The sequence below is a fragment of the Chanos chanos genome, chromosome 6, assembly GCF_902362185.1.
Source record: "Chanos chanos chromosome 6, fChaCha1.1, whole genome shotgun sequence".
Classification (NCBI taxonomy): domain Eukaryota; kingdom Metazoa; phylum Chordata; class Actinopteri; order Gonorynchiformes; family Chanidae; genus Chanos; species Chanos chanos.
The window spans coordinates 12,456,428-12,482,271 of record NC_044500.1 but is presented as its reverse complement, the minus strand read 5'-3'; the positions used below and the strand labels follow the sequence as shown (position 1 = coordinate 12,482,271).

At 41.7% G+C, this 25,844-nt stretch overlaps 2 protein-coding genes across 2 annotated transcripts; one reads left to right on the top strand and one right to left on the bottom strand.

The window, feature by feature from the left end:
- The first annotated feature begins 13,958 nt into the window (after positions 1-13,958).
- lxn (latexin) lies at positions 13,959-21,245 on the top strand. The gene is made up of 7 exons (XM_030777761.1): positions 13,959-14,209; positions 17,587-17,736; positions 18,033-18,095; positions 18,693-18,870; positions 20,267-20,403; positions 20,668-20,730; positions 20,999-21,245. Exons 1-7 carry the CDS (start codon positions 14,069-14,071, stop codon positions 21,140-21,142), a joined length of 876 nt encoding a protein of 291 aa, XP_030633621.1. The 5' UTR covers positions 13,959-14,068; the 3' UTR covers positions 21,143-21,245.
- gfm1 (G elongation factor, mitochondrial 1) lies at positions 14,509-25,692 on the bottom strand. The gene is made up of 18 exons (XM_030777760.1): positions 25,586-25,692; positions 25,280-25,432; positions 25,001-25,133; positions 24,585-24,789; positions 24,209-24,325; positions 23,918-24,068; positions 23,550-23,704; positions 23,291-23,375; positions 22,964-23,101; positions 22,653-22,754; positions 22,368-22,424; positions 22,135-22,272; positions 21,900-21,982; positions 16,898-17,060; positions 15,876-16,020; positions 15,397-15,557; positions 15,215-15,268; positions 14,509-15,037 (listed from the first exon to the last, which is right to left on the bottom strand). Exons 1-18 carry the CDS (start codon positions 25,658-25,660, stop codon positions 14,906-14,908), a joined length of 2,247 nt encoding a protein of 748 aa, XP_030633620.1. The 5' UTR covers positions 25,661-25,692; the 3' UTR covers positions 14,509-14,905.
- Between the last annotated feature and the right edge of the window lie 152 nt (positions 25,693-25,844).

Genomic DNA, 25,844 nt, shown 5'->3' with positions numbered 1-25,844 from the left:
TGGAGACATGGACCTAAGTCACGGACCTAAGCTGTACATCCAGGTCGACATGGTTCCTTTTCCCTTTTTTGTCTTTCTGTGGCAAAAAGATGGGACATGACATTCGCCATCCTTTAGAATTTCGGCAGCATGTGTGAGAAGACGGAAGAGGTCAATGGATGGATTTCCAAAAAGAATGCCTGGGGAATATCAAGTTTGATATGGCAATCTTTTGATTTCATTTTTGGAAGATGCAACGAGCTGCAACAACAAACAATTCACGGACCCTCTTGCACAGAAGAAGTCGGCGAAGAAGACATGTCAAATTTTATCAGCAAGACTTAACATGGAAATTTGCTTTCTTCTGCCCTGTGACGGATGGATTAGCAGTTTGTTATGGGTTTTTTTGTGTGTGCTTTTAATATTCTGTAAGTATGTTTCAGTGACTTTTTTTTCTCTTCGACTCACCCTTGTTCTCTTTTACTTAAAGCGTACTGCCTCATTCACTGTATCCTTTCGCAGGAGGGCACTGAGTGTTAGCCAGTGATGTGAGCAATTTGTAATTTTGGACAGTAACTGCTCCTAGATATCTCTGTCTCCCAACTGCCTAAAGTAAACTATCTGAGGGGTCTCAGGCCTAGTGTTTTACAAAGCAGCTTTGTGACCATATCTGCATTGAAAATCACTGTCCTGGTCAAAGTCAGTTGACTGGAAGTCGGCTGAATTGACTTGAATTGACTTGCGTGGCACTGAACTTCTCAAGTAAGTTGTATTTCACTTCCAGCAGTTATTAATACGCTGAAGGATACAGTCAATGAGACAGTACAACGTGACTCCCATGTTGGAGGGGTGGTAGCGTGTTTAACCCTTTAAGGCCTTATGCAACATTTGCTTTATCCCTTTAAGACCTTGTGTGACATTTGCATTCATCTCCCTTTAGAGTCGGATGCGATGTGAGCACGTTTTAGATGATGTCATCGTTTTCAAGACCCGTGACCGAAGAAATGCATCTGATTGGCTGGAATACATGTGGGGAAGGCGAAATGCTTGTTTTGGTATGTTTGTGTTCAGCACGAAATGCTTTGCTTGTTTTCCTGAGCGAGGGGAGTGCATCATTGTCTCTCCCCTCGCTCAGGTCGTCAGCCATTGTCACGGTCTGAAGCGCAACTTTAGAAACGTTTTTGCGGTCCAAACGGGGACTAAGAGGCTAAGATGGGCTAAAAATGAACAAGCATGCAAACGTCGCCCAAGGTCCTAAAGGGATCACGCAAATGTTGCATCCGGCCTTAATGGGTTAAGTGTAAAGAAATGTTACAAGAATGTGCCATGTTTTAGAGTAAATCTATGAACGCCGAGAAAAGGACAAGGTAACAAAGATGGAGGAAGGACCCATACTCCCCACGTTGGAGACATGGAGCTAGGTCGACAGGGTTCCTTTTTCTTTTCTTCTCTTTCCGTGGCAAAAAGATGGGTCATGACATTTGCCATCCTTGAGACTTTCAGCTGCATGTGTGAGAAGATGAAAGAGGTCAACGAATGGATTTCCAGAAAGAATGCCTGGGAATACCAAGGTTGATATGGCAACCTTTTGACTTCATTTTTGGAAGATGCAACGAGCTGCAACGACAAACAGATTAAGGACCCTCTTGTAGAGAAGATGTCAATGATGACTTGATGCAGAAACGTGGAAATCCCATTTTTCCTTAATAGGAGACTCCCTTTCCTCTGGTTTGCGATGGACGGATTAGAAGCACAGTCTTTTTTCCCATAGAGATGGAGGATGGACCCATACTCCCCACGCTGAATTGTTTTTCACTTCCAGCAAGTATTAATATGCTAAAGGATACAGTCAATGAGAAAATACAACGTGACTCCCATGTTGGAGGGGTGGTGGCGGGTTTAAATATAGGCTATGTTAAAAGAATGTGTGCCGTTTTGGAGTAAATCTGTGAACTGTGAGAAAAGGACAAGGTCGCAAAGATGGAGGAAGGACCCATACTCCCCACGCTGGAGACATGGACCTAAGTCACGGACCTAAGCTGTACATCCAGGTCGACATGGTTTCTTTTCCCTTTTTTGTCTTTCTGTGGCAAAAAGATGGGACATGACATTCGCCATCCTTTAGAATTTCGGCAGCATGTGTGAGAAGACGGAAGAGGTCAATGGATGGATTTCCAAAAAGAATGCCTGGGGAATATCAAGTTTGATATGGCAATCTTTTGATTTCATTTTTGGAAGATGCAACGAGCTGCAACAACAAACAATTCCACGGACCCTCTTGCACAGAAGAAGTCGGCGAAGAAGACATGTCAAATTTTATCAGCAAGACTTAACATGGAAATTTGCTTTCTTCTGCCCTGTGACGGATGGATTAGCAGTTTGTTATGGTTTTTTTTGTGTGTGCTTTTAATATTCTGTAAGTATGTTTCAGTGACTTTTTTTTCTCTTCGACTCACCCTTGTTCTCTTTTACTTAAAGCGTACTGCCTCATTCACTGTATCCTTTCGCAGGAGGGCACTGAGTGTTAGCCAGTGATGTGAGCAATTTGTAATTTTGGACAGTAACTGCTCCTAGATATCTCTGTCTCCCAACTGCCTAAAGTAAACTATCTGAGGGGTCTCAGGCCTAGTGTTTTACAAAGCAGCTTTGTGACCATATCTGCATTGAAAATCACTGTCCTGGTCAAAGTCAGTTGACTGGAAGTCGGCTGAATTGACTTGAATTGACTTGCGTGGCACTGAACTTCTCAAGTAAGTTGTATTTCACTTCCAGCAGTTATTAATACGCTGAAGGATACAGTCAATGAGACAGTACAACGTGACTCCCATGTTGGAGGGGTGGTAGCGTGTTTAACCCTTTAAGGCCTTATGCAACATTTGCTTTATCCCTTTAAGACCTTGTGCGACATTTGCATTCATCTCCCTTTAGAGTCGGATGCGATGTGAGCACGTTTTAGATGATGTCATCGTTTTCAAGACCCGTGACCGAAGAAATGCATCTGATTGGCTGGAATACATGTGGGGAAGGCGAAATGCTTGTTTTGGTATGTTTGTGTTCAGCACGAAATGCTTTGCTTGTTTTCCTGAGCGAGGGGAGTGCATCATTGTCCTCTCCCCTCGCTCAGGTCGTCAGCCATTGTCACTGTCTGAAGCGCAACTTTAGAAACGTTTTTGCGGTCCAAACGGGGACTAAGAGGCTAAGACGGGCTAAAAATGAACAAGCATGCAAACGTCGCCCAAGGTCCTTAAAGGGATCACGCAAATGTTGCATCCGGCCTTAATGGGTTAAGTGTAAAGAAATGTTACAAGAATGTGCCATGTTTTAGAGTAAATCTATGAACGCCGAGAAAAGGACAAGGTAACAAAGATGGAGGAAGGACCCATACTCCCCACGTTGGAGACATGGAGCTAGGTCGACAGGGTTCCTTTTTCTTTTCTTCTCTTTCCGTGGCAAAAAGATGGGTCATGACATTTGCCATCCTTGAGACTTTCAGCTGCATGTGTGAGAAGATGAAAGAGGTCAACGAATGGATTTCCAGAAAGAATGCCTGGGAATACCAAGGTTGATATGGCAACCTTTTGACTTCATTTTTGGAAGATGCAACGAGCTGCAACGACAAACAGATTAAGGACCCTCTTGTAGAGAAGATGTCAATGATGACTTGATGCAGAAACGTGGAAATCCCATTTTTCCTTAATAGGAGACTCCCTTTCCTCTGGTTTGCGATGGACGGATTAGAAGCACAGTCTTTTCTCCCATAGAGATGGAGGATGGACCCATACTCCCCACGCTGAATTGTTTTTCACTTCCAGCAAGTATTAATATGCTAAAGGATACAGTCATTGAGAAAATACAACGTGACTCCCATGTTGGAGGGGTGGTGGCGGGTTTAAATATAGGCTATGTTAAAAGAATGTGTGCCGTTTTGGAGTAAATCTGTGAACTGTGAGAAAAGGACAAGGTCGCAAAGATGGAGGAAGGACCCATACTCCCCACGCTGGAGACATGGACCTAAGTCATGGACCTAAGCTGTACATCCAGGTCGACATGGTTTCTTTTCCCTTTTTTGTCTTTCTGTGGCAAAAAGATGGGACATGACATTCGCCATCCTTTAGAATTTCGGCAGCATGTGTGAGAAGACGGAAGAGGTCAATGGATGGATTTCCAAAAAGAATGCCTGGGGAATATCAAGTTTGATATGGCAATCTTTTGATTTCATTTTTGGAAGATGCAACGAGCTGCAACAACAAACAATTCACGGACCCTCTTGCACAGAAGAAGTCGGCGAAGAAGACATGTCAAATTTTATCAGCAAGACTTAACATGGAAATTTGCTTTCTTCTGCCCTGTGACGGATGGATTAGCAGTTTGTTATGGTTTTTTTTGTGTGTGCTTTTAATATTCTGTAAGTATGTTTCAGTGACTTTTTTTTCTCTTCGACTCACCCTTGTTCTCTTTTACTTAAAGCGTACTGCCTCATTCACTGTATCCTTTCGCAGGAGGGCACTGAGTGTTAGCCAGTGATGTGAGCAATTTGTAATTTTGGACAGTAACTGCTCCTAGATATCTCTGTCTCCCAACTGCCTAAAGTAAACTATCTGAGGGGTCTCAGGCCTAGTGTTTTACAAAGCAGCTTTGTGACCATATCTGCATTGAAAATCACTGTCCTGGTCAAAGTCAGTTGACTGGAAGTCGGCTGAATTGACTTGAATTGACTTGCGTGGCACTGAACTTCTCAAGTAAGTTGTATTTCACTTCCAGCAGTTATTAATACGCTGAAGGATACAGTCAATGAGACAGTACAACGTGACTCCCATGTTGGAGGGGTGGTAGCGTGTTTAACCCTTTAAGGCCTTATGCAACATTTGCTTTATCCCTTTAAGACCTTGTGCGACATTTGCATTCATCTCCCTTTAGAGTCGGATGCGATGTGAGCACGTTTTAGATGATGTCATCGTTTTCAAGACCCGTGACCGAAGAAATGCATCTGATTGGCTGGAATACATGTGGGGAAGGCGAAATGCTTGTTTTGGTATGTTTGTGTTCAGCACGAAATGCTTTGCTTGTTTTCCTGAGCGAGGGGAGTGCATCATTGTCTCTCCCCTCGCTCAGGTCGTCAGCCATTGTCACGGTCTGAAGCACAACTTTAGAAACGTTTTTGCGGTCCAAACGGGGACTAAGAGGCTAAGACGGGCTAAAAATGAACAAGCATGCAAACGTCGCCCAAGGTCCTAAAGGGATCACGCAAATGTTGCATCCGGCCTTAATGGGTTAAGTGTAAAGAAATGTTACAAGAATGTGCCATGTTTTAGAGTAAATCTATGAACGCCGAGAAAAGGACAAGGTAACAAAGATGGAGGAAGGACCCATACTCCCCACGTTGGAGACATGGAGCTAGGTCGACAGGGTTCCTTTTTCTTTTCTTCTCTTTCCGTGGCAAAAAGATGGGTCATGACATTTGCCATCCTTGAGACTTTCAGCTGCATGTGTGAGAAGATGAAAGAGGTCAACGAATGGATTTCCAGAAAGAATGCCTGGGAATACCAAGGTTGATATGGCAACCTTTTGACTTCATTTTTGGAAGATGCAACGAGCTGCAACGACAAACAGATTAAGGACCCTCTTGTAGAGAAGATGTCAATGATGACTTGATGCAGAAACGTGGAAATCCCATTTTTCCTTAATAGGAGACTCCCTTTCCTCTGGTTTGCGATGGACGGATTAGAAGCACAGTCTTTTTTCCCATAGAGATGGAGGATGGACCCATACTCCCCACGCTGAATTGTTTTTCACTTCCAGCAAGTATTAATATGCTAAAGGATACAGTCAATGAGAAAATACAACGTGACTCCCATGTTGGAGGGGTGGTGGCGGGTTTAAATATAGGCTATGTTAAAAGAATGTGTGCTGTTTTGGAGTAAATCTGTGAACTGTGAGAAAAGGACAAGGTCGCAAAGATGGAGGAAGAACCCATACTCCCCACGCTGGAGACATGGACCTAAGTCACGGACCTAAGCTGTACATCCAGGTCGACATGGTTCCTTTTCCCTTTTTTGTCTTTCTGTGGCAAAAAGATGGGACATGACATTCGCCATCCTTTAGAATTTCGGCAGCATGTGTGAGAAGACGGAAGAGGTCAATGGATGGATTTCCAAAAAGAATGCCTGGGGAATATCAAGTTTGATATGGCAATCTTTTGATTTCATTTTTGGAAGATGCAACGAGCTGCAACAACAAACAATTCACGGACCCTCTTGCACAGAAGAAGTCGGCGAAGAAGACATGTCAAATTTTATCAGCAAGACTTAACATGGAAATTTGCTTTCTTCTGCCCTGTGACGGATGGATTAGCAGTTTGTTATGGGTTTTTTTTGTGTGTGCTTTTAATATTCTGTAAGTATGTTTCAGTGACTTTTTTTTCTCTTCGACTCACCCTTGTTCTCTTTTACTTAAAGCGTACTGCCTCATTCACTGTATCCTTTCGCAGGAGGGCACTGAGTGTTAGCCAGTGATGTGAGCAATTTGTAATTTTGGACAGTAACTGCTCCTAGATATCTCTGTCTCCCAACTGCCTAAAGTAAACTATCTGAGGGGTCTCAGGCCTAGTGTTTTACAAAGCAGCTTTGTGACCATATCTGCATTGAAAATCACTGTCCTGGTCAAAGTCAGTTGACTGGAAGTCGGCTGAATTGACTTGAATTGACTTGCGTGGCACTGAACTTCTCAAGTAAGTTGTATTTCACTTCCAGCAGTTATTAATACGCTGAAGGATACAGTCAATGAGACAGTACAACGTGACTCCCATGTTGGAGGGGTGGTAGCGTGTTTAACCCTTTAAGGCCTTATGCAACATTTGCTTTATCCCTTTAAGACCTTGTGCGACATTTGCATTCATCTCCCTTTAGAGTCGGATGCGATGTGAGCACGTTTTAGATGATGTCATCGTTTTCAAGACCCGTGACCGAAGAAATGCATCTGATTGGCTGGAATACATGTGGGGAAGGCGAAATGCTTGTTTTGGTATGTTTGTGTTCAGCACGAAATGCTTTGCTTGTTTTCCTGAGCGAGGGGAGTGCATCATTGTCCCTCCCCTCGCTCAGGTCGTCAGCCATTGTCACTGTCTGAAGCGCAACTTTAGAAACGTTTTTGCGGTCCAAACGGGGACTAAGAGGCTAAGACGGGCTAAAAATGAACAAGCATGCAAACGTCGCCCAAGGTCTTAAAGGGATCACGCAAATGTTGCATCCGGCCTTAATGGGTTAAGTGTAAAGAAATGTTACAAGAATGTGCCATGTTTTAGAGTAAATCTATGAACGCCGAGAAAAGGACAAGGTAACAAAGATGGAGGAAGGACCCATACTCCCCACGTTGGAGACATGGAGCTAGGTCGACAGGGTTCCTTTTTCTTTTCTTCTCTTTCCGTGGCAAAAAGATGGGTCATGACATTTGCCATCCTTGAGACTTTCAGCTGCATGTGTGAGAAGATGAAAGAGGTCAACGAATGGATTTCCAGAAAGAATGCCTGGGAATACCAAGGTTGATATGGCAACCTTTTGACTTCATTTTTGGAAGATGCAACGAGCTGCAACGACAAACAGATTAAGGACCCTCTTGTAGAGAAGATGTCAATGATGACTTGATGCAGAAACGTGGAAATCCCATTTTTCCTTAATAGGAGACTCCCTTTCCTCTGGTTTGCGATGGACGGATTAGAAGCACAGTCTTTTCTCCCATAGAGATGGAGGATGGACCCATACTCCCCACGCTGAATTGTTTTTCACTTCCAGCAAGTATTAATATGCTAAAGGATACAGTCATTGAGAAAATACAACGTGACTCCCATGTTGGAGGGGTGGTGGCGGGTTTAAATATAGGCTATGTTAAAAGAATGTGTGCCGTTTTGGAGTAAATCTGTGAACTGTGAGAAAAGGACAAGGTCGCAAAGATGGAGGAAGGACCCATACTCCCCACGCTGGAGACATGGACCTAAGTCATGGACCTAAGCTGTACATCCAGGTCGACATGGTTCCTTTTCCCTTTTTTGTCCTTCTGTGGCAAAAAGATTTGTTATCCTTTAGAACTTTGGCAGCATGTGTGAGAAGATGGAAGAAGTCAATGGATGGATTTCCAAAAAGAATGCCTGGGGAATATCAAGTTTGATATGGCAACCTTTTGACTTCATTTTCTGAAGATGCAACGAGCTGCAACAACAAACAGTTCAAGAACCCTGTTGTAGAGAAGACGTTAATGATTACTTGATGTGGAAACATGGAAATCCTGTTATTCATTAATAGGAAACTTGCTTTCCTCTTCTTTGTGATGGACGGATTAGTAGTACACTTTTTCTTTTCACAGAAATGGAGGATGGACCTACACTCCCCACGCGGAAGACATAGACCTTGGTGAACATGGATCCTTTTTCTAATTTTCCTCTTTCTGTGGCAAAAAAATGGGACATGACTATGGAAGACCCAAAGAGCTGCAATACTCAGTTCAATTGACTGGAATTGACTTGCATAGTGCTGAACTGCTCATTTAAGTGGTTTTTCGCTTCCAGCAAGTATTAATATGCTAAAGGATAGAGTCAGTGAGAAAGTACGACATGACTCCCATGTTGGAGGGGTGGTGGCGGGTTTAAATATAGGCTATGTTAGAAGAATGTGTACCGTTTTGGAGTAAATCTGTGAACTGTGAGAAAAGGACAAGGTCGCAAAGATGGAGGATGAACCCATACTCCCCACGTTGGAGACATGGACCTACGCTGCACATCCAGGTCCACATGGTTCCATTTCCTTTTTTTGTCTTTCTGTGGCAAAAAGATGGGACATGACATTTGCCATCCTTGATATGGCAACTTTTTGACTATGGCAACGAGCTGCAACAGCAAATAGTTCAAGGACCCTCTTGAAGAGAAGACTCCACCCTGAAGACCTGTCAGATTTTATCAGCAAGACTTAACCCTCTTTGAAACTTCTCCATTCATAAATGATGCTCAGGAAAACTGCTAAAAAAAAAAAAAAATAACACAAGCTTTTAACCTATACATTATCCCAAAAAATGTGTAATATGACATCCTCTCTAATCAATGAAATCAAAGTTTTTTTTAATATGTTTAAAACATTTGTTGCTACAAGGAAGTTAAGGAGACAAGAGCGCATGTTGAGTCATATGCACGAGTAGCACGATGGTAAGTCCACTTTAAACAATAAAATATATAAAAATCTTTGCCAAACAAACTAGATAGTCTAAACTGTTTTCTAACACTTCTAATCATGTCATATGAAGATTTCTAAAAACTAGTCTTTAAAACTTTTAAAAACTCGATTCATGTATAGCTGACAAAGTCCTATTATGGGATGGAAATCTCCATAATGACTCCATAGATTCTCATTATATAGATGATTGGACCATTTACACATTTATCTTTTTTTAGGCTGATGTTTGCAAGTTTGATGGTAAGGTTAAAGGCAAAGCTATGCCTATTCCTGAGGGCAGTGAGGACAGTGAGAGCAGCAGCGATGGATGAGGATGAGCATGGCCACTGTACCGCAGAGATAGTGAGACGTGGTAAATCTCACAAAGGGGAACTTAGCCTCAGAGAGTTCAGTGCAGCCATTGCAGATGTTCTCTGCACAGAAAGCACAGGCAAGTCAAACGTGGGTGGCCAAGCCATGAAGAAATCTCTCCCAAAGCAGCAAAAAAAGGAAGAGAAAGTCACTCCCACATCCAGAGATCAGGAAGGATGGCATTGCCCACTGGCTTTACTACAATGAAAAGCAAGGCTGTTGTAAAAGTGACAACTGTGCTGGACAAACATGAGTCTTTTTCAACACAACCACAAGATGTTGAGTGTCTCCACTCCCATTGTTGCTCCACGATTCCTAAATAAAAAAATGTTGTTTTTTTCTGAAAAACTTTGTGCTACATTATTTGCATATGTTACACGTTGTGTATTTTACTATTCCTAGTGACCAAAATACATAATATATTTACATGATTCTGGCTCAGAATTAAAGGGCTGATCATAGATATTTCCTGTTTGAATCTTAATGGAGGTTTGAAAACCCATAAAGGTTCTTGGTAGAACATATTACAGTGCAGAAACAGTACAACAACACTCAGCAGATTGTGTAGTTTAAAACAGTTTTCCATGCACACACATAAAGGGGGGAAAAAATAAAAAGATTCCACCTGTGACAGCCTATGGAATATTTTTGGTGGTGTATATATTGGTGCTAGATGTACACAACAACTAACTTCATAAATAAATCAAACAATAGCTTGTCAGCTTATGTTCTCACCCAAACATGAGTATATAGTTAGCCTGAGACCAGATAGAATGCATGCTGCATGAGCTGGCTAATTCGTTTTTGCTAACAAAACATTTGACTAAAACACAGTGACTAACTGTACGTTCACACTGAGCGCGGCGAGAGCGTCAAAGTGACCGGAAGTCATTCATTTTCAATGAGAGCCAGCGTCTTTAAGCGGCGAAGAGCGTTGCCGCAAAGGGCGTCGCGGCGAGGGTGGTTTGGGCATCAAAATACAGTTGAAGTTCGGTTAACTTTATGGTAATGAGATATGACGCGGTTGGGCGGCAACCAATAGAAACTTGGAAGTGCTCCGCTCTAGAGAATTGTAGAGAACACGATAGTATAAACTATTGTTCCCACAAAACTTTTGGTCCTAAGCAAAATGGAGGAGAAACTGATTATATCGGTGGTGGGTTTCCCCATGTTGTACTGTAATGTAGGTTATGCACAAACGTTAGTGTTAATTAAAGACCAAGGCTAGTAAACGTGTCCTATAAACTCCATGCTGGAATTTGACCTAGCCTATCATTAACACAAAAGACACACAACAACAAAAAGCTTTTAAGTAGTGTTTTTCATTAGTTAATTTTGTTACGAAATATGTAATTAGCATTGTTTATTTATTTCTGTCATCGGTCGATTTCACACCTTCACATTTAAAATATCTCATAAGGTTAACTTATAGCCTACTGGTGGTCAGTCAGCACAAAGATACCGCTCGACCTGTTTGTTTGCTTTATAGCCCCTTTAAAAACATTTGCATAACCAAGCTTTCCGAAGGAACTTGTACCCGCCTATTTCATCAACGGCAGAGCATCCACAGTGTTCAACAGCGTGGTTGGCAGGGAGGTTTGGGCGACTCTTGACGCTCTCGCCGCTCTCAGTGTGAACGTACAGTAAATCTTAGAGCACACTAGAGTGAATGATAACCATAATGTATGTCAGTTATTTATTTATTCCAGTTATTACACATTCATCACCAAATACCCGCAAAATACAGTGACTAACAAAAGTTTGAACATATACTGTTTAAATATAGCTCGTCTGCTGAGATGCAGCAACAACAAAGATATAGTAAAAATGGGCTGCAGGGCGCTGTACACCAGTAGATGGCTCCAGATAACCAAAACTATTTAATGTTAGTGAGAGTGGTGAAAGAAAACACTTGGATTTCTGTTGCTGTAACAATTACAGTGGTATATCATATTCAACACTGGAATGGCTCTTTCCTCAAGTCCCATTTCACTCTTGTGATCATCCAGTCTCATCACCTTCATCCTTTCAAAATAGGCCTATGCCAAGCCTGCAAATGAAGTAAACCTATGAATGTTTTTTTTTTTTTTTTTTAAAAAAAGCTAAATGTCCAACGGCAAGAAAATAATTATATCATATCTCTCTATTATTGCTATTTTCATGGAGGAATACTGGAACCGTCATATAGTGAACCAACTGCACTGTGTCACAAAAAATATAAGAAGCTTTTGCTTCACCCCTTCTGACTTGTTTACTGTGAACATGCCGTGTGGTCTCTTTACAATAACTGATTTCACAGGAGTAATAAACAAGTCCAAAGCCATGTTATTATCCTGGCAAAAATTCTCAGCCATAACCATCGTTCATAACTGTCGTTTTGAGTGAGTGAATATTTTGAACTTTACCTTATATCCACCCTGTTCACTCTGTCCTTTTCTCTCTTATTTTATTTACCTTCTCTCGAGAAGGAAAGATCTCCCAGACTTCGTCATTTCTGTGAACATCATTTAGAATTATTCATAATTCACTCACCTTGGGTCATCTGTCAGAGAATTTAATCTGTGCTTGACAAATAGGTTGCTTGTGCTCTGATAGTGCCTCTTTAATGGTAGTGTACAGTAGCTCATTAATTTCTTGTCCTAATGTGCAGCCTGTCTAGCACAGGTTGGAGGGAGCGAGATCATATTTCATTATTATATTAATCAGCAGGTCAGCCTGATGACACTACAGTAAATCAGACTGCAGCTACTGTCAATCCGATGACAGTTTTGTGCCTGTCGCAAAACCCATCTCCCCGGCGTCACAGGGAAAAGCCAATTTATTTATATCATGAGGCATTCCCCCTCCATCTAATTCAATTTGAAAATTAATCTGAAAAGTCCAGGCTGTAATCTTGAATAATATGTCTTTCTGCTAGCCTGCCACTGCTCCACAGATGAATCCCCATCTGATCCCAGAGAAAGAGCTCCTAATTCTCATTAGAATACACTGCCCCAGGTTAAGAGTTTTATTCAGTATGACTGATTGTAATACAGGCTTATCTGTAGTTACATTACCACACTTAGTTATCCATCATACCAAAACACAGCGTTATAGTGGGTTCCTCAGGTGATTAAACGATTTAACATTTTACACCCACACACCCACACACACACACACACACACACACACACACATCCATGCATTATACAGACTATTACTGGGTTAAAAGGAACATTTAGGGGACCTATTGTATGGATGAGATGCACGCATACCTTGAATAGCTTGCCATCCCAATATCTGTCCACTATCACTACGCTGGGATCAATCATATGTGTAGCTGACAGTGAGAGTAACATTATTCCAACAGGGTGATCATTTGAGCATAGAGACACTGGAGTTGGGGCAGGCAAGGTAGTCCAGTGCAGACATTTATTCCAACTGTACTGCAGCATCATAATAGAAAGGCTAATAATGACCTTGGTTAGTGGAGTCACGCGTATTCATAAAGGCTTACGGTAAAACCCTGCATATATGATGGCTTCACAGAGGGATGAAGACTAAGGGTAGCTGGACCTTTTTTGTCTTGTCTCTGCTGTGCTCTACTGACCATTTCTTGCAACTACACTCAAAACCTGCAGTGCCTTGTATTGGAAAACGTAGCGTATACTAGTGGTCAGCGCAATAAAACTGCATGGTTGATTTTAGAGTATTCTTCTAATAAATCTAACATAATTATTTCATCATATAGTCAGATTACATCAACATAAAGTCCTATTTTAACATATTTGTCAATTTATACATGCCAAAAGGCAAAAAAAAAAAAAAATTATTCTCTTTTGAGGTCACTTTTCATCCTTGTTCTGTTTAGTATGCTAAAAATAGGCTGCTTATCTGAGACTCCTGCACTCTGTAAATGCAGACAACTCCGCCACATGCTTCATATGAATCCATGTAAATAGTGGAAGAGGCTGTATTACAGGCAACTGTTTTCAGCTGTGAAAATGGAATGAGGTTGTACCAGTTGTTCATACTTACACAAAACCCTCTTTTTTAGGTAATAGGGTAATGAGCTTATTGGTATCACAAATCATGGAAAACTCATGAGGACAATACTCAATGTTGTCTCGCGACACACAGAAATTTCTAGTTACATACTTTGATTAAATTTGATTGTTAATTAAAGACATGGAATGTTCCTTGAGTAATTCTATTTGCTTCTAAAATTCAGGCTGCCACTGACTCTGATGGAAAGTTTTGTGCTTAACGAGATCCTTGTCTGTCTCCTTAACAGCAGTAGGGACAGATCTAATGCATGTTCAGCTGTTTTTGGTTTCCTGTAAGAACAGCTTGTTTAGAGGAGGAGACACAGGGAGAGAGGGGGAAACATTGTTGTTCATCTGGACAGTGTCCTCTGCGTCTTCAACTCAGGGGCTCTTATGCAACTCAGTGCTGGGTTTTGTAAACATATTCTCCTTAAAGGGACTCCAGAGTAAAACCCGTTCGATTTCGCCAGTTCTTTGTTTAACCAAAGTGTGTGGAAAATGAGTTGGTTGTGTAAGGTTTTCCTTCTATTCCTCTCACTGGTGTGGGTGAGTTCAGCTCATCCTAATAACCTAAAAACGTCGCTCGTCAAATCAGGACCTCCTGACGAGTCTGAATCAAACAGCGTTCTTCATTTTGAGGTAAGTTTTGCTTCTCCAGTAAGTGTTTTCTGAGTGCAGTTTCACTTAAACTAAGATGGGATTGAGTATATTTGCACCATACTGATGATGTGGTCAAAGTCAACTTCTGAGTAATTAAAAAAAATAAAAATAAACCAAAAGCAACAATAACAACTTTTTGTTTAAAACTACTTTACACAGCATTTTCCATTGCATTTTGTGTTTCTCAACTGGCTCATGAAAACATAACACAAGAAATCTGCAAGTAAACAGTTTATACAATTTTTAATTATAACTTAATTATGATTACCACACCAACAACATACTGTACATAGTACAAAACCATTCAATATACATTCCCAAATGGACCTTTTGAATCCATAACCAGGCTTTGTATACAAAAATTCCATCAGATAGCTCAAAGTTTGAAGTACTGGGGTTATGTTTGCTTTAAAAACTGTACAAATTATATATTTTTTCATTTACAGTGGAAATGAGTTTCAAGGACCTTGCTTGACCAAGGCATGCTGTTGACCTTTTAACCACTTTTCTTAAAACAGAGTCATCCTGGACTTTCCATAATTACAAAATGGTTGGCTTGAGACACTGTTGCCTGTTGCTTTATCACTTGCGTAAAACATGTTATCTGTATTTTGTTCTGTTCTCTTATGAAGTGTGTGTGTGTGTGTGTGTGTGTGTGTGTGTGTGTGCAGGCGCTCAGTTCTTCCATTTCCCCTTCTTGGCAGGAAGTTGACCAGTTGCTTCTAAGTATTTGTTGATGAGTTCCTCCTGTACAGCTGGCATACAAGGCTGATACCTGCTGTACTCCATAGTGTATTCTCCTTTGCCCTAAACACCAAACAAACATATTCAAACAGTTTCCACCAATCCATATATTACAATTTACATGCAGTTTATACAACGACAGCATAGTTTGACTGGTTAACTACACAGTATTTTGAGTTCTTAAACAGCAATAACTGTACTACTGATGACTGGTCCTGTCATTAATTGGTAGTGTCTTACCTCTGTGCACGAGCGTAACTCTGTGGAATACCCAAACATGTCATTCAGAGGAACCTGAACATGACAAAAGGAAGAAAACACAGGTTGGAAAGACTTAGACGGCATAAAACGTCTGACGTTTGACTGAAAAGTTTTTGTTAAAGAATGCCTTAAATCTGAACTGCTATCGAATCCGAACTTACGTCGGCATAAAGTGTGAAGTAGTCCTCTGCCCCGTCCTGTCCGGTTATGACGCCATGGCGACGGTTGATCCCGGCGATGACGGCGCCCTGGAACTCGTTGGGTGCGACAACCTCCACAGACATAACTGGCTCCAGAATGACAACGTTGGCTTTTTCCATGGCTATGTAGGACAGACAAAAAAGCAGACACAGCTTAATATCAAATGAGGTTGTTTAACATGTTGTGACCCTGGATCAGTCGTAACAAATGTCCAGAGGTTGTTCCAGAAAGCAGGTATAGTGAAAAGTCAGAGTCAGTTAACTCCGAATAGAAGATCCCTATGGCTTTGTTTTGCTAGGAGAATGAAGCCATGGGACTCTTCTATTAGGAGGTTTACTACTTGCTCTGAGTTAACTAACTCTGAGTTTTCACTAAACCCGCTTTCTGGAATACCCCCCAGATCAAAGTTTACGAGGATGTAAACATTTCGAAGCCTCACCCTGCTTCAGAGCACCCTCCCCTGCCCGGATGAAAGAAATCTCATTGGAATCCACCATGTGATGGGCACCATCCTCCAACACAAATCGCAGGCCAGATATCTTATGTCCACTTAGAGGGCCTTTCTCACATGCATCCTTAAATCCCTGCAGGATAGAAACCGAGAGATCAAAATGAAGAAAAAGACGCTGAGATTTGGCTACAAGATTCACTCACTTGCTAAGCCCCCCCCCCCCCCCCCCCTAATTTTAGTATTTTTGTTTTCCCTGCAACTTCCAATCCATTCCCTGACTTGCCTACATCATAACAAAGGACGTATGACAAGAAAACCACATTCAAAACACGAGATGTTTCAGACAAGACACGTTTTTTTTCTGTTTGATGTTACCAAGATATTTTGTTAATCTTTTACTAAAATTTATTCAAATCCCCCGGTCAGACATATTCAATAAGTTCCATTGCTTTGTTAGATGGACTTGTGAAAAGAGCCCATCCCTCAGCTGAAAAGTGATTATTATGCTACAGCAAAAGAGAGGAGGCCTCTCTTCATTCTCCTGCCCTCTGTTTTGACTCTTCTTACTGTCTCAGACTATGGGTCTTGCATTTCCCATCACGTTTCTGTGTCTGATCTATTATTAAAATGACATTTAAAGTCAATAATTACTGCCTCAGTTCTGTGAGACTCAGTCTAATGTGTAGCTGTTAGCTGAAAAAGTACTATTTTGCCCTCAGAGTTAAAATATTCACACAATAATGCAGACCCAAGCAGACCACATTTACTGCTAACTCCAGCCATCATTGGGAGGGAATGCTTTTACATGCCTGTGTGTGTGTTTTACTGTTAATGATTGCCGTACAAGGACCAGAATAGACGCAAACTTTCTTGTCTCCGCTACTTCGTTAACAGGCTCTGTCTTTACACTTGGCTGTAAAATGCATTTAGAGTAAGACACAATCTAGAGGTTCAGGGTTTAAACCCACTGGCTAAAAGGAGGTCTCTCTCTCTTTGACAGGATGTCTTACCTTCTCCACAGCAGGAACAAACTGTTTGGGCACGTTGGTGCCGACGGTCCTGTCCTCAAACTCTATTTTAGTGTAGCTCTCTTGGTCCAGTGGTTCCAGCACTCCTATTACTTTACCATACTGACCCGACCCTCCAGACTGCTTCTTATGAGTGTACTCAAACCTGAAGAGTGCAAAAATTGATTTTAATGAGTACTGATTAGTTTTTGTTTTGTTTGTTTTTTTTTTACAAAATACAGCACAATTTAAACTTGAACATTTAATGTTAGACGTTAAGTAGCTGTAATTGGAGAATTACAATGACAGAATGCTAAACCATTTACACTTGGTGTTAAGTCTTAATCTGCATTGTGTGCCTGTCCCTTTAAGAAGAGGCGGACCGAACGATGGATCTCTTGACAGGAAGTAGGAAGTTTTTTTTGCCCCTTGTGTGTGTGACTTATGTTGCAACAGTTTCTGTGAAAGGCTTGGCACTGGAGTACAAAATCAGTAGGAAAACTCTCAGAGCAGTTATCACTCTACATATAGCCGTGGAATCTACAGCTTCAGAAAATTGTATTACTTTACTTTTTCCTTAAGACCTAAAAGAAAAGGTGGTACAGTTATAGGATCAAAGTCCTGCAACCACACCTCATACTGCAGTTCCAATCCTTTTATCTGTCTTTCATTCTTTCTGTGGTGTGGGCCAGGTGGAACTAACCATGGAAATTGGAGAGCTGGAGCCCAGTCACTTCCCAGCGCGGCGGGCTGCTCAGGTGGCCCTGCACTATCTCAACACTGTGCATGGCTCTCCTTTCAAAGCCTTTGGACTGCACAAAATCCTTAAGGCCAGTCTGAAGGTAGGTTGCATTCTGATACAAGTCTAATAGAACAGAAATTCTAATAGAACTCTAAAAGAACAAACATTCCAATCATTGGGATGTTCTATTTCAAGAATCTCTGATGGTTAAACATCACAGGTGCAATACTGTCTCAAACGTAAAGTTTGAATGAATGGATCATTTCAGGGCTAAATGCCAGAGCATGGATCAAATGTTCAATTGTGTCAATACTATTCAAGTGTGAGCAGATTGCCTGACAGTAGTATAAAACTGTGGTCTGATTCAACCTGTCTCCACCTTTCTTTATCTCTCAGGACATGTCAGAAGCAGGGAACAAATACCATGTGGAATTCTCAGTGAAGGAAATGTTCAGCAGTGTAAGTTTTCCATGTTTTTCTTATGTCTTACTGTGAGGTTCCTGAAGGGTAGGAAGGCTACGTTAACAGTGTACTCCACCTCACAACCAGATTGAGAAATCAGGAGTGTGCTCACCATGACAACACTACTATAAAGATAAAATTACTGACCGTAGGTATAGTACAATGTAACACAAGGTATGCATAAAAAAGACATACCAGTAAGCTGTTAAATCTCAGCAGTGCTTTTCTAGGACAGACTGCTGCCTCTGATACATAATAGCACCTAGTCATAAATCTCCTACTTACCCCCCCCCCCACCTCTTACCAATGCTTTACTAAAACAGGTCACTGTACGTTCATCACAAAAGCTGTGATCAAAAACATGAATTACAGTGGGTGTGCATAATGGACATGCATTACAAAAGCAAACTAGGAAGAAAATAACTTCTTCTGACCAGACCATAACAGTGAGTCATACAATGGTAGTTGACCCCCCCCCCCCCCCCCCCCCCCCCCCCCCCAGTATCGCAGCATATGTAAGTAACATTCCCACTACCAACATAAAGCGTTAACACAGAGTAAGCACAGGCTTGGTAAGTCTTTGCTGTGTTACAGAGGACTGTGGAGTCCTGCTCGGCCGAGGTGCTCTTCCCTAAGGGAGAGGAGCAGAAATTGCCTGAGGTTCAGATTTCCTGTGATGGGATGAACCAGATCGAAACCAATGCCGAGGAAGAGAAGTTTTTCCAGCACTACAAAAGTTCTGCAGAACCAGTGAACGCACATCATTTACCAGGTAAGACTATAGGCACGCGCGCACACATACCCCACCCACTATATCTGTGGAATCAGTGGCTGCGCGCGATATGAAGTTGCGATATGTATAGCGTAAATTCTCGAAAAAAAGCCAGGTTTCAAATTCCGGCCAGGGGTGCCGCCTGTTTGGGCAAATAAAGATCAGTTCAAAATGCAGGTTGGGTTTAAAAAAAAAAAAAAAAAAAAAAACCCGAAATGCTCAAGAGGTAAATTTATCATATTTCAACAGCATTATTTACATCAGCACAACAACATACGATAATTATGCTCACCACTCTGTTGCTATTAGTTTCACTTTAACAGAAATACCATACCAATAGTGTTCTAACTCACATGGATTGTGGTCACTGCAGGACTATGTGTGTTAATGTCCCATTATTAGTACTCAAGGACATCAATGCCAAAACTCTCTCCTTCCTATTTCATATGCGTTATTTCATTACTTCATAAGAGTACGTCTTAATGGTACTTGGAAAAAAAATGTTGGATTTTAGATGGCGTAGGTATGGTACGGACATGTCAGCTGGTGATCTGGAAACAGAGGAACAATTTTTACCTTTAAACCTGTCATTACTTCACCCTGTTCCAAATATATCCTCCTTGATTAACAATAAAACAAATAATTCATTGGATCATCAACTCTAATCGACGTAAAAATAGTAAATGATTACCAGTTTCATTTTGTGACAGAATTACTGTTCTTTGCAAACTATTGCATCATTTGCAATATCTCCAGATGGTTTTAATCTGTTGATAATTGTGCTCTTCATTCTCTCTCAAACTGAGGTGATATTGGTACATCAAAAATGATCTGCGAAAATTCCGCAGTTTCGAATGCTCATGAAACATCTGCTTTTGTGCGGTCTGTGAGCTAAACTTTATCGTGCATTGCACACAAGCTGACACAATACACATATGTATATTGCATCAGCTTAATTAAACAATCTCACGTTGTAGCTTTCACAATAGCACAGAAACTTAAAACAATCTGCACTGTTTACATTTACATTAGAATCTTGCAGATCACAGTAACGCATTAAATAATGGCCTGTCTCTAATAATAGCCTTTCTTCAGTTGAGGTAAATAAATTCATTCCTTCTACTTTCGGTAGTGAAGTGCCTCCTGTGCATATTTGTACACTCTGAAGCAGAAACCCCAATTCAACAGGAACAATTCAGTGACACACCTGTGATCAGTCTTTCAGGATACAGTTAATGAAGGCAACTACTGAGTTGGGATCTCAATTCAAGATCTCAGTCAATGTAACTCCCAACTCAAACACTCTAAATCTCCATCTCCATCTGTCTCCAATTCTTGTGAAAGCTACTGAAACTGTTGAAAATGAGAGCACATGTTTCTTCCTCTTTTTCTACAGATAGCTATGGCAACATTGCTAAAGAAATGAAGCCTTTCTGGAACTTGGGCCGTGTAGTTTCTAGTTTTGTTATGCTGAAGGAGTCCAATGAGAGCACTCTGTACAACATGGCTCAAGTGGAAAACGTCACTCAGCTGGTGAGTGGCCAATAACCAGTGTTTTTTTTTTTTTTTGTTTTTTTTAAAAAGGGAGGGGTGGTGGGGGCATCCATGATCACTAACATTGTCTGGTCTGTACTATAATCTGATCCAAAACCAGCTGAAGATAAAGACACCTGCCTTAGCTCAACAATCAGCTTTCTTTTTTTTTTTTTTAAACAACTATTTAGCTGAGAATAATGAATTTATAATCACTGAATTATATTTCAGTTTTAACCTGTAATTGTTTTGTGTTCATTTCAGGAGACCCAGGATGACCAGCTCAGGCTCCAGTACTACATAATACTGCATGAAATGGTCTCCCAGGTAACCACACACACACACACACACACACACACACCCCCTAACCATTCAAGTTTTCATACGAAAACATGAAAAGATTGTGTGAGCTTTCGAGGTGTAAACATTTAAAATCAGTAGTCTTTTTTTTTTTTCTTGCATAATAAATGTACTTCAGGTTGCATTTTACATCATTTAGCCATATCAGTTTGGTATGTCAATCTGTGATTTTTGTAAAACCTCACAGCACAGCTTGCCCTCTATAAAATGTACATTTTTCTACTGGTATCTCTAGGAGATGATTCACTGGAAGTTGCTGGTATCCTGGTCTCCAGCAGGGGGTGTAAAAGTGCTTGAGACAGAGTTCGTGCCAAAATGCCATCACTGTCACACACAGCCCACCCATAGTGTAACACCTACACCACCCACTAACAACTGAGCCCTTGCAAACACACACAGCACATACACACTAATTCCAATATAGTGTGCACAGGTCATCACTTTGTAAATACTAGGTTACCCTGATAGAGTGCTGACAGTTCAGTTAAAACGGATTAATGTTCACATGTCACTTATTTGATTTCTGGAATTATTGGTTCAAATAAACAGTTACTGGTTCAAATAAACAATGAGGCAAGTATAAAACATTTGTATCTGCATGTGTTTTTCAGTGTATTTTTAAACCAAAAATCTGAGTTTGAAAATGTTTCAAAACCTTAACACAGCGAAGGACCGACTATAGTGTATGTGACTACGCATTTATGATAAATCAAAAACCATGATTTTAATTTTGGTACATAGTCCAAAAGCTTTGATGATAATTCTTGTTATGGGTATTTTATGAGCTCTTGCAAAACACTCTTGTGCTAATTTTCTTTAGGTTACCAGTTTCAACATTCTAGGGGGGTATTGCAGAAAGTGTGTTTAGTGAAAATTCAGAGTTGGTTAACTAACAGTACCTCCTAATAGAAGAGCCCTATGGCTTTGTCTTGCTAGGAGAATGAAACCACAGGGCTCTTCTATTAGGAGGTTTACTACATACTGTGAGTTAACCAACTCTGAATTTTCACTAAACCCGCTTTCTGGAGCACCCCCTAGGTAGTACTCTCAATAAACCTTGACCTATGAGGTACAGGTGTGTACTATACAGTAGAGTTTGACACACAGAGAAACTGGGTTTTGAACTGGGTACTTACGGAACAGCATTGGTCACAGTCTCTCTGAAGGCTACTTTAGGTTTCCCCATCACACAAGGGCAGTTATACTCTCTCTCCATCCTCTGTCAGACACACAGAAGAGACGACACAATACCATCAGATCACTGATCTGTTCCCTCTGGAGGTTCCATAATTTCACTCCGCTCTACGGAAAAGAGCAGTCACCGGGCATGCAGCGAAGCTAAGCTAAAGTCGGTGGTTAAAGGAGCAGCACCTGTGAATAGATCTCCAGATGGAGCTCTCCCATTCCAGAGATGATCGTCTCTTTGCTCTCCGTGTCAAAGTGCACCCTGAAAGTGGGGTCCTCTCTGGTGAAGCGGTTGATGCCTTTGGAGAACTTGTCCGTGTCGTTCTGACGGAAGAGATGTTGAAGAGACAGGATATTTACTTTCTAACCTCAACAAACTGTATTAGTTTTCAGATTTGAGGAGTGTCTCGAACATTTACCTTGTTGGAGGGCTTCATGGCCATTGAGATAACAGGCTCAGGGACATGAATGGACTCCTGAGGAGAAAGAGATTAAGGACAATGCATGAATACAAGCATCAGGTTACCAGGGGACCGGTCATCGTAGCACTGAGCCACAAAGACACAAAGCAAGAGACTAAACATTCAAACGAGATATTTACACATGCAGCATCTGCACTTCAAAGTAAAGAATTGTTTTAAGGCTATGGCTTGACTGATATTAGGCTAGGTACATTAAACTACTTGCTTTGAGCGCACACCCACCATGGAAAGGTTGGCGTTACTGCGGGCAGTGAAGGTATCTCCGCTGGCACAGTCAATCCCAAACAGGGCACAGATGTCTCCTGCATAGACCTCATCCACGTCCTATACAAGAGAGACCGGGCATAAGGCATACAAACACATTAAAAACAAGATGTAACGTCTAGACTCCAGGATGAGACATGCTGGCACCTGCTTCCATGCACACTCTGCTTAAAACACCTGCTCTTCACCAAAACGTGGAAATATAATTCGTTGAAACATAATGGCGACGGTAAACAGTGGTACTGCCGCTCTCTGGAGATAAGACTCACCTCCATCTGGTCGGCGTGGAGACGCACTAGCCTTTGCACTCGTACTTTTTTCCCAGTGCGCGTATTATAGATGTATTCGCCCTTCTTCAGGCACCCCTGATACACGCGCACATAGGTGAGCTGGCCAAAACGCCCGGCCTGTAGCATGAGTGAGAGAGTGGAGGTTATATGGGGTGGATAAGGATAAACACCAAAACTTTTTACGTCACTCGACTGACTTTAAACAGATTAGAAACTTTCTTCATCTGTCCGTGAGTAAAATCTTTCAGCAAACACGGAAAAATCTGTTTCACATTCCACTGTTTTCTGTTGGCAGGGCCTGCTTACCTCTAGTTTGAAAGCCAGACCCACATAAGGCTGTGAGGTGTCTCTAGTTGGATCCATCAGAATCTTAGCGTTGTCCGTGGAGTCCCTATGACAGAGAGAGCAAGTACATCACCGTTTCATTTTGTTATAGATTTCAATTCTTCTCGGTTAACCATGGCATTTCCCCAACACATATCATATTGGCATACATTCACTCATATACTGTGGTGTAAACCAAGCTAAAGATGGTTGAAAATGCATTGAGTTCTAATGTACTCACTCCTTGTTGAGAATGGCGTAGTTCTTGACCTCAGTGGGGTTGGGCAGGTAATCCAGTACTGCATCCAACAGAGGCTGGACACCCTTATTCTTCAGAGCACTACCAACCAACACTGGAGTGAAGGAACGCTGGACGGTGGCTCTGCGCACAGCAGCCTACACAACACATAGTTCACTTTACTATCTACACAACACTACTGATCTAGGATCAGCTCCATTCACACAATAGTTTTGCCATAAACAATTAACAACATGGGTGCTCATCAAAAATGACTTAAATGGAGAAGAAATAAAAGAAAGGTCAAATTGTAAGAAAACAAAGGAAGACTATGGCTAAGATGGGTGTTTGTGGTAATGTGTGAGACAAACCTTGAGGTCATCCACAGTCGGGACTCTTTCCTCTAAGAATATCTCTCCCAGAGTGTCATCAGAGTTAGCCACACACTCCACCAGCTCCTGCCTTCTCTCAGCCGCCTCCACACGCATGTCGGCCGGAATCTCGTCATAACGAATACTCTGACTGCCAGCAGGAAACAGGAATCCAGGTTTACTACAGGCTTATGTCCGTACGGAATCATTTCTGCATGTGGGTCCAAAAATAATACATGCTGTTTGTGTTTTTCTTTTTTTTTTTCGTTTTTAAGATCCAACAGTTCTTACCCAAAGGGGCCATCAAAGTAGATACTGCGCTCCTCTATGAGGTCGACAATGCCACGCAGGTCTCCCTCCAGCCCAATGGGGATGTTGACAAAGGCTGCATTATGATTTAGTTTAGTCCTGTGGAAAAGGATGAACAAGCGTGATGTGAATTCACTTCAGTGCCCTATTAAGGAAGCAAATGACCTTGCTTGTTCCATGTATTATGACAGGCGATGTTATCAGGGCATACCTGCCCGAGTAGCCTGAGAGTGTAGGTGCAGAAGTTGTTGTTGACAAACTCTTAACTGATTTGTAATTCCTTCTAAGTGAATGGAAATTTGACCATTGCTCCAGACCACTTAACAGCGACATTGAGAGACATTATTGTTTAACTCACCTCATCTGCTGTAGGGCTCTGTTGGGGTTGGCTCCCATTCGGTCTAGTTTGTTGATGAAGGTGAGAAAGGGCACGCTGTAGCGCTTCATCTGCCTGTTCACTGTCATTGTCTGACACTGAACTCCTCCAACAGCACACAGAACAAGCACTGCTCCATCCAACACACGCAAGGCTCTCTCTACCTCAATGGTGAAGTCAACGTGACCTGTTGGAAGGGTGGCAAAAATCAGCAAAAGTATTCATGTGAGAACACAACACAAAACATATACTCTAAGACAGTGAGGAACTAAGGGGTGGAAAATCTAGTGGTCATTTTCACACTTGCATGGCTGAAACACTAACGGATAGAGACCACTAACACTTCCAGGGGGGGAAGAAGGCATTGCTACAAGTTTTAGAGGGTGTCTCTTCTGTACCTGGTGTGTCAATGATGTTGATATTGTGCTGTTTCCACATTGTGTAAGTTGCAGCTGACTGAATGGTGATGCCTCTCTGTCTCTCGAGCTCCATGGAATCCATAACGGCTCCAACACCATCCTTACCCCTAACCTAAAGGAAAAGAGAGGAGTGATGATGCTTACATAACACATTACGCTCTCTGAGAAACCGGTCAAAACCCACAAAATAGCTGTCGTAATACACTGTGTACAACAGATTTAAAGACGATATATAAAGAATATACAGAAGAATTTCACCTCGTGCATCTCAGCAATTCGACCGGTATAGTAAAGGACACGTTCGGTCAGTGTAGTCTTTCCTGAGTCGATGTGGGCTGAGATACCGATGTTGCGTATCCTCTCGTTTGGAGTAATTCCAGAGGAGCATGTCCGGCAGCTATTTATTAACACCTGAGGAATACAGTAACTGGTTAGAGACACAAGGTAAGAGTAGACTTTTTAAAAGGATAACTCACCATGTGGGTTCTATGCAGACTACTATGACAACTAACGTTAGCTCCTTGGCTAAATACTTCCAAAGTGTACTGCTGGCATGCCGCTTACCCGTTTTAAAGTTAAGTTTCCACGTTTTCGGAGATGTGTTTGACCTAAAGAAAGTCCTGCTTTGAGCACTCGCATTTTGGTGGTGTGAGTAGAGAATGGGATGCGCTTATACAATCCCCAACTAATGCACCGTGGATGTCGGACTGTGAATGTCACACCGGCTCCGTTGTGAAACAGCGCTTCCGTAACCACAACACCCAATAAGAATGAGCCGTCATAGAGAGTAAACCCCAGATTATAATGCACAGCGCCTATTACT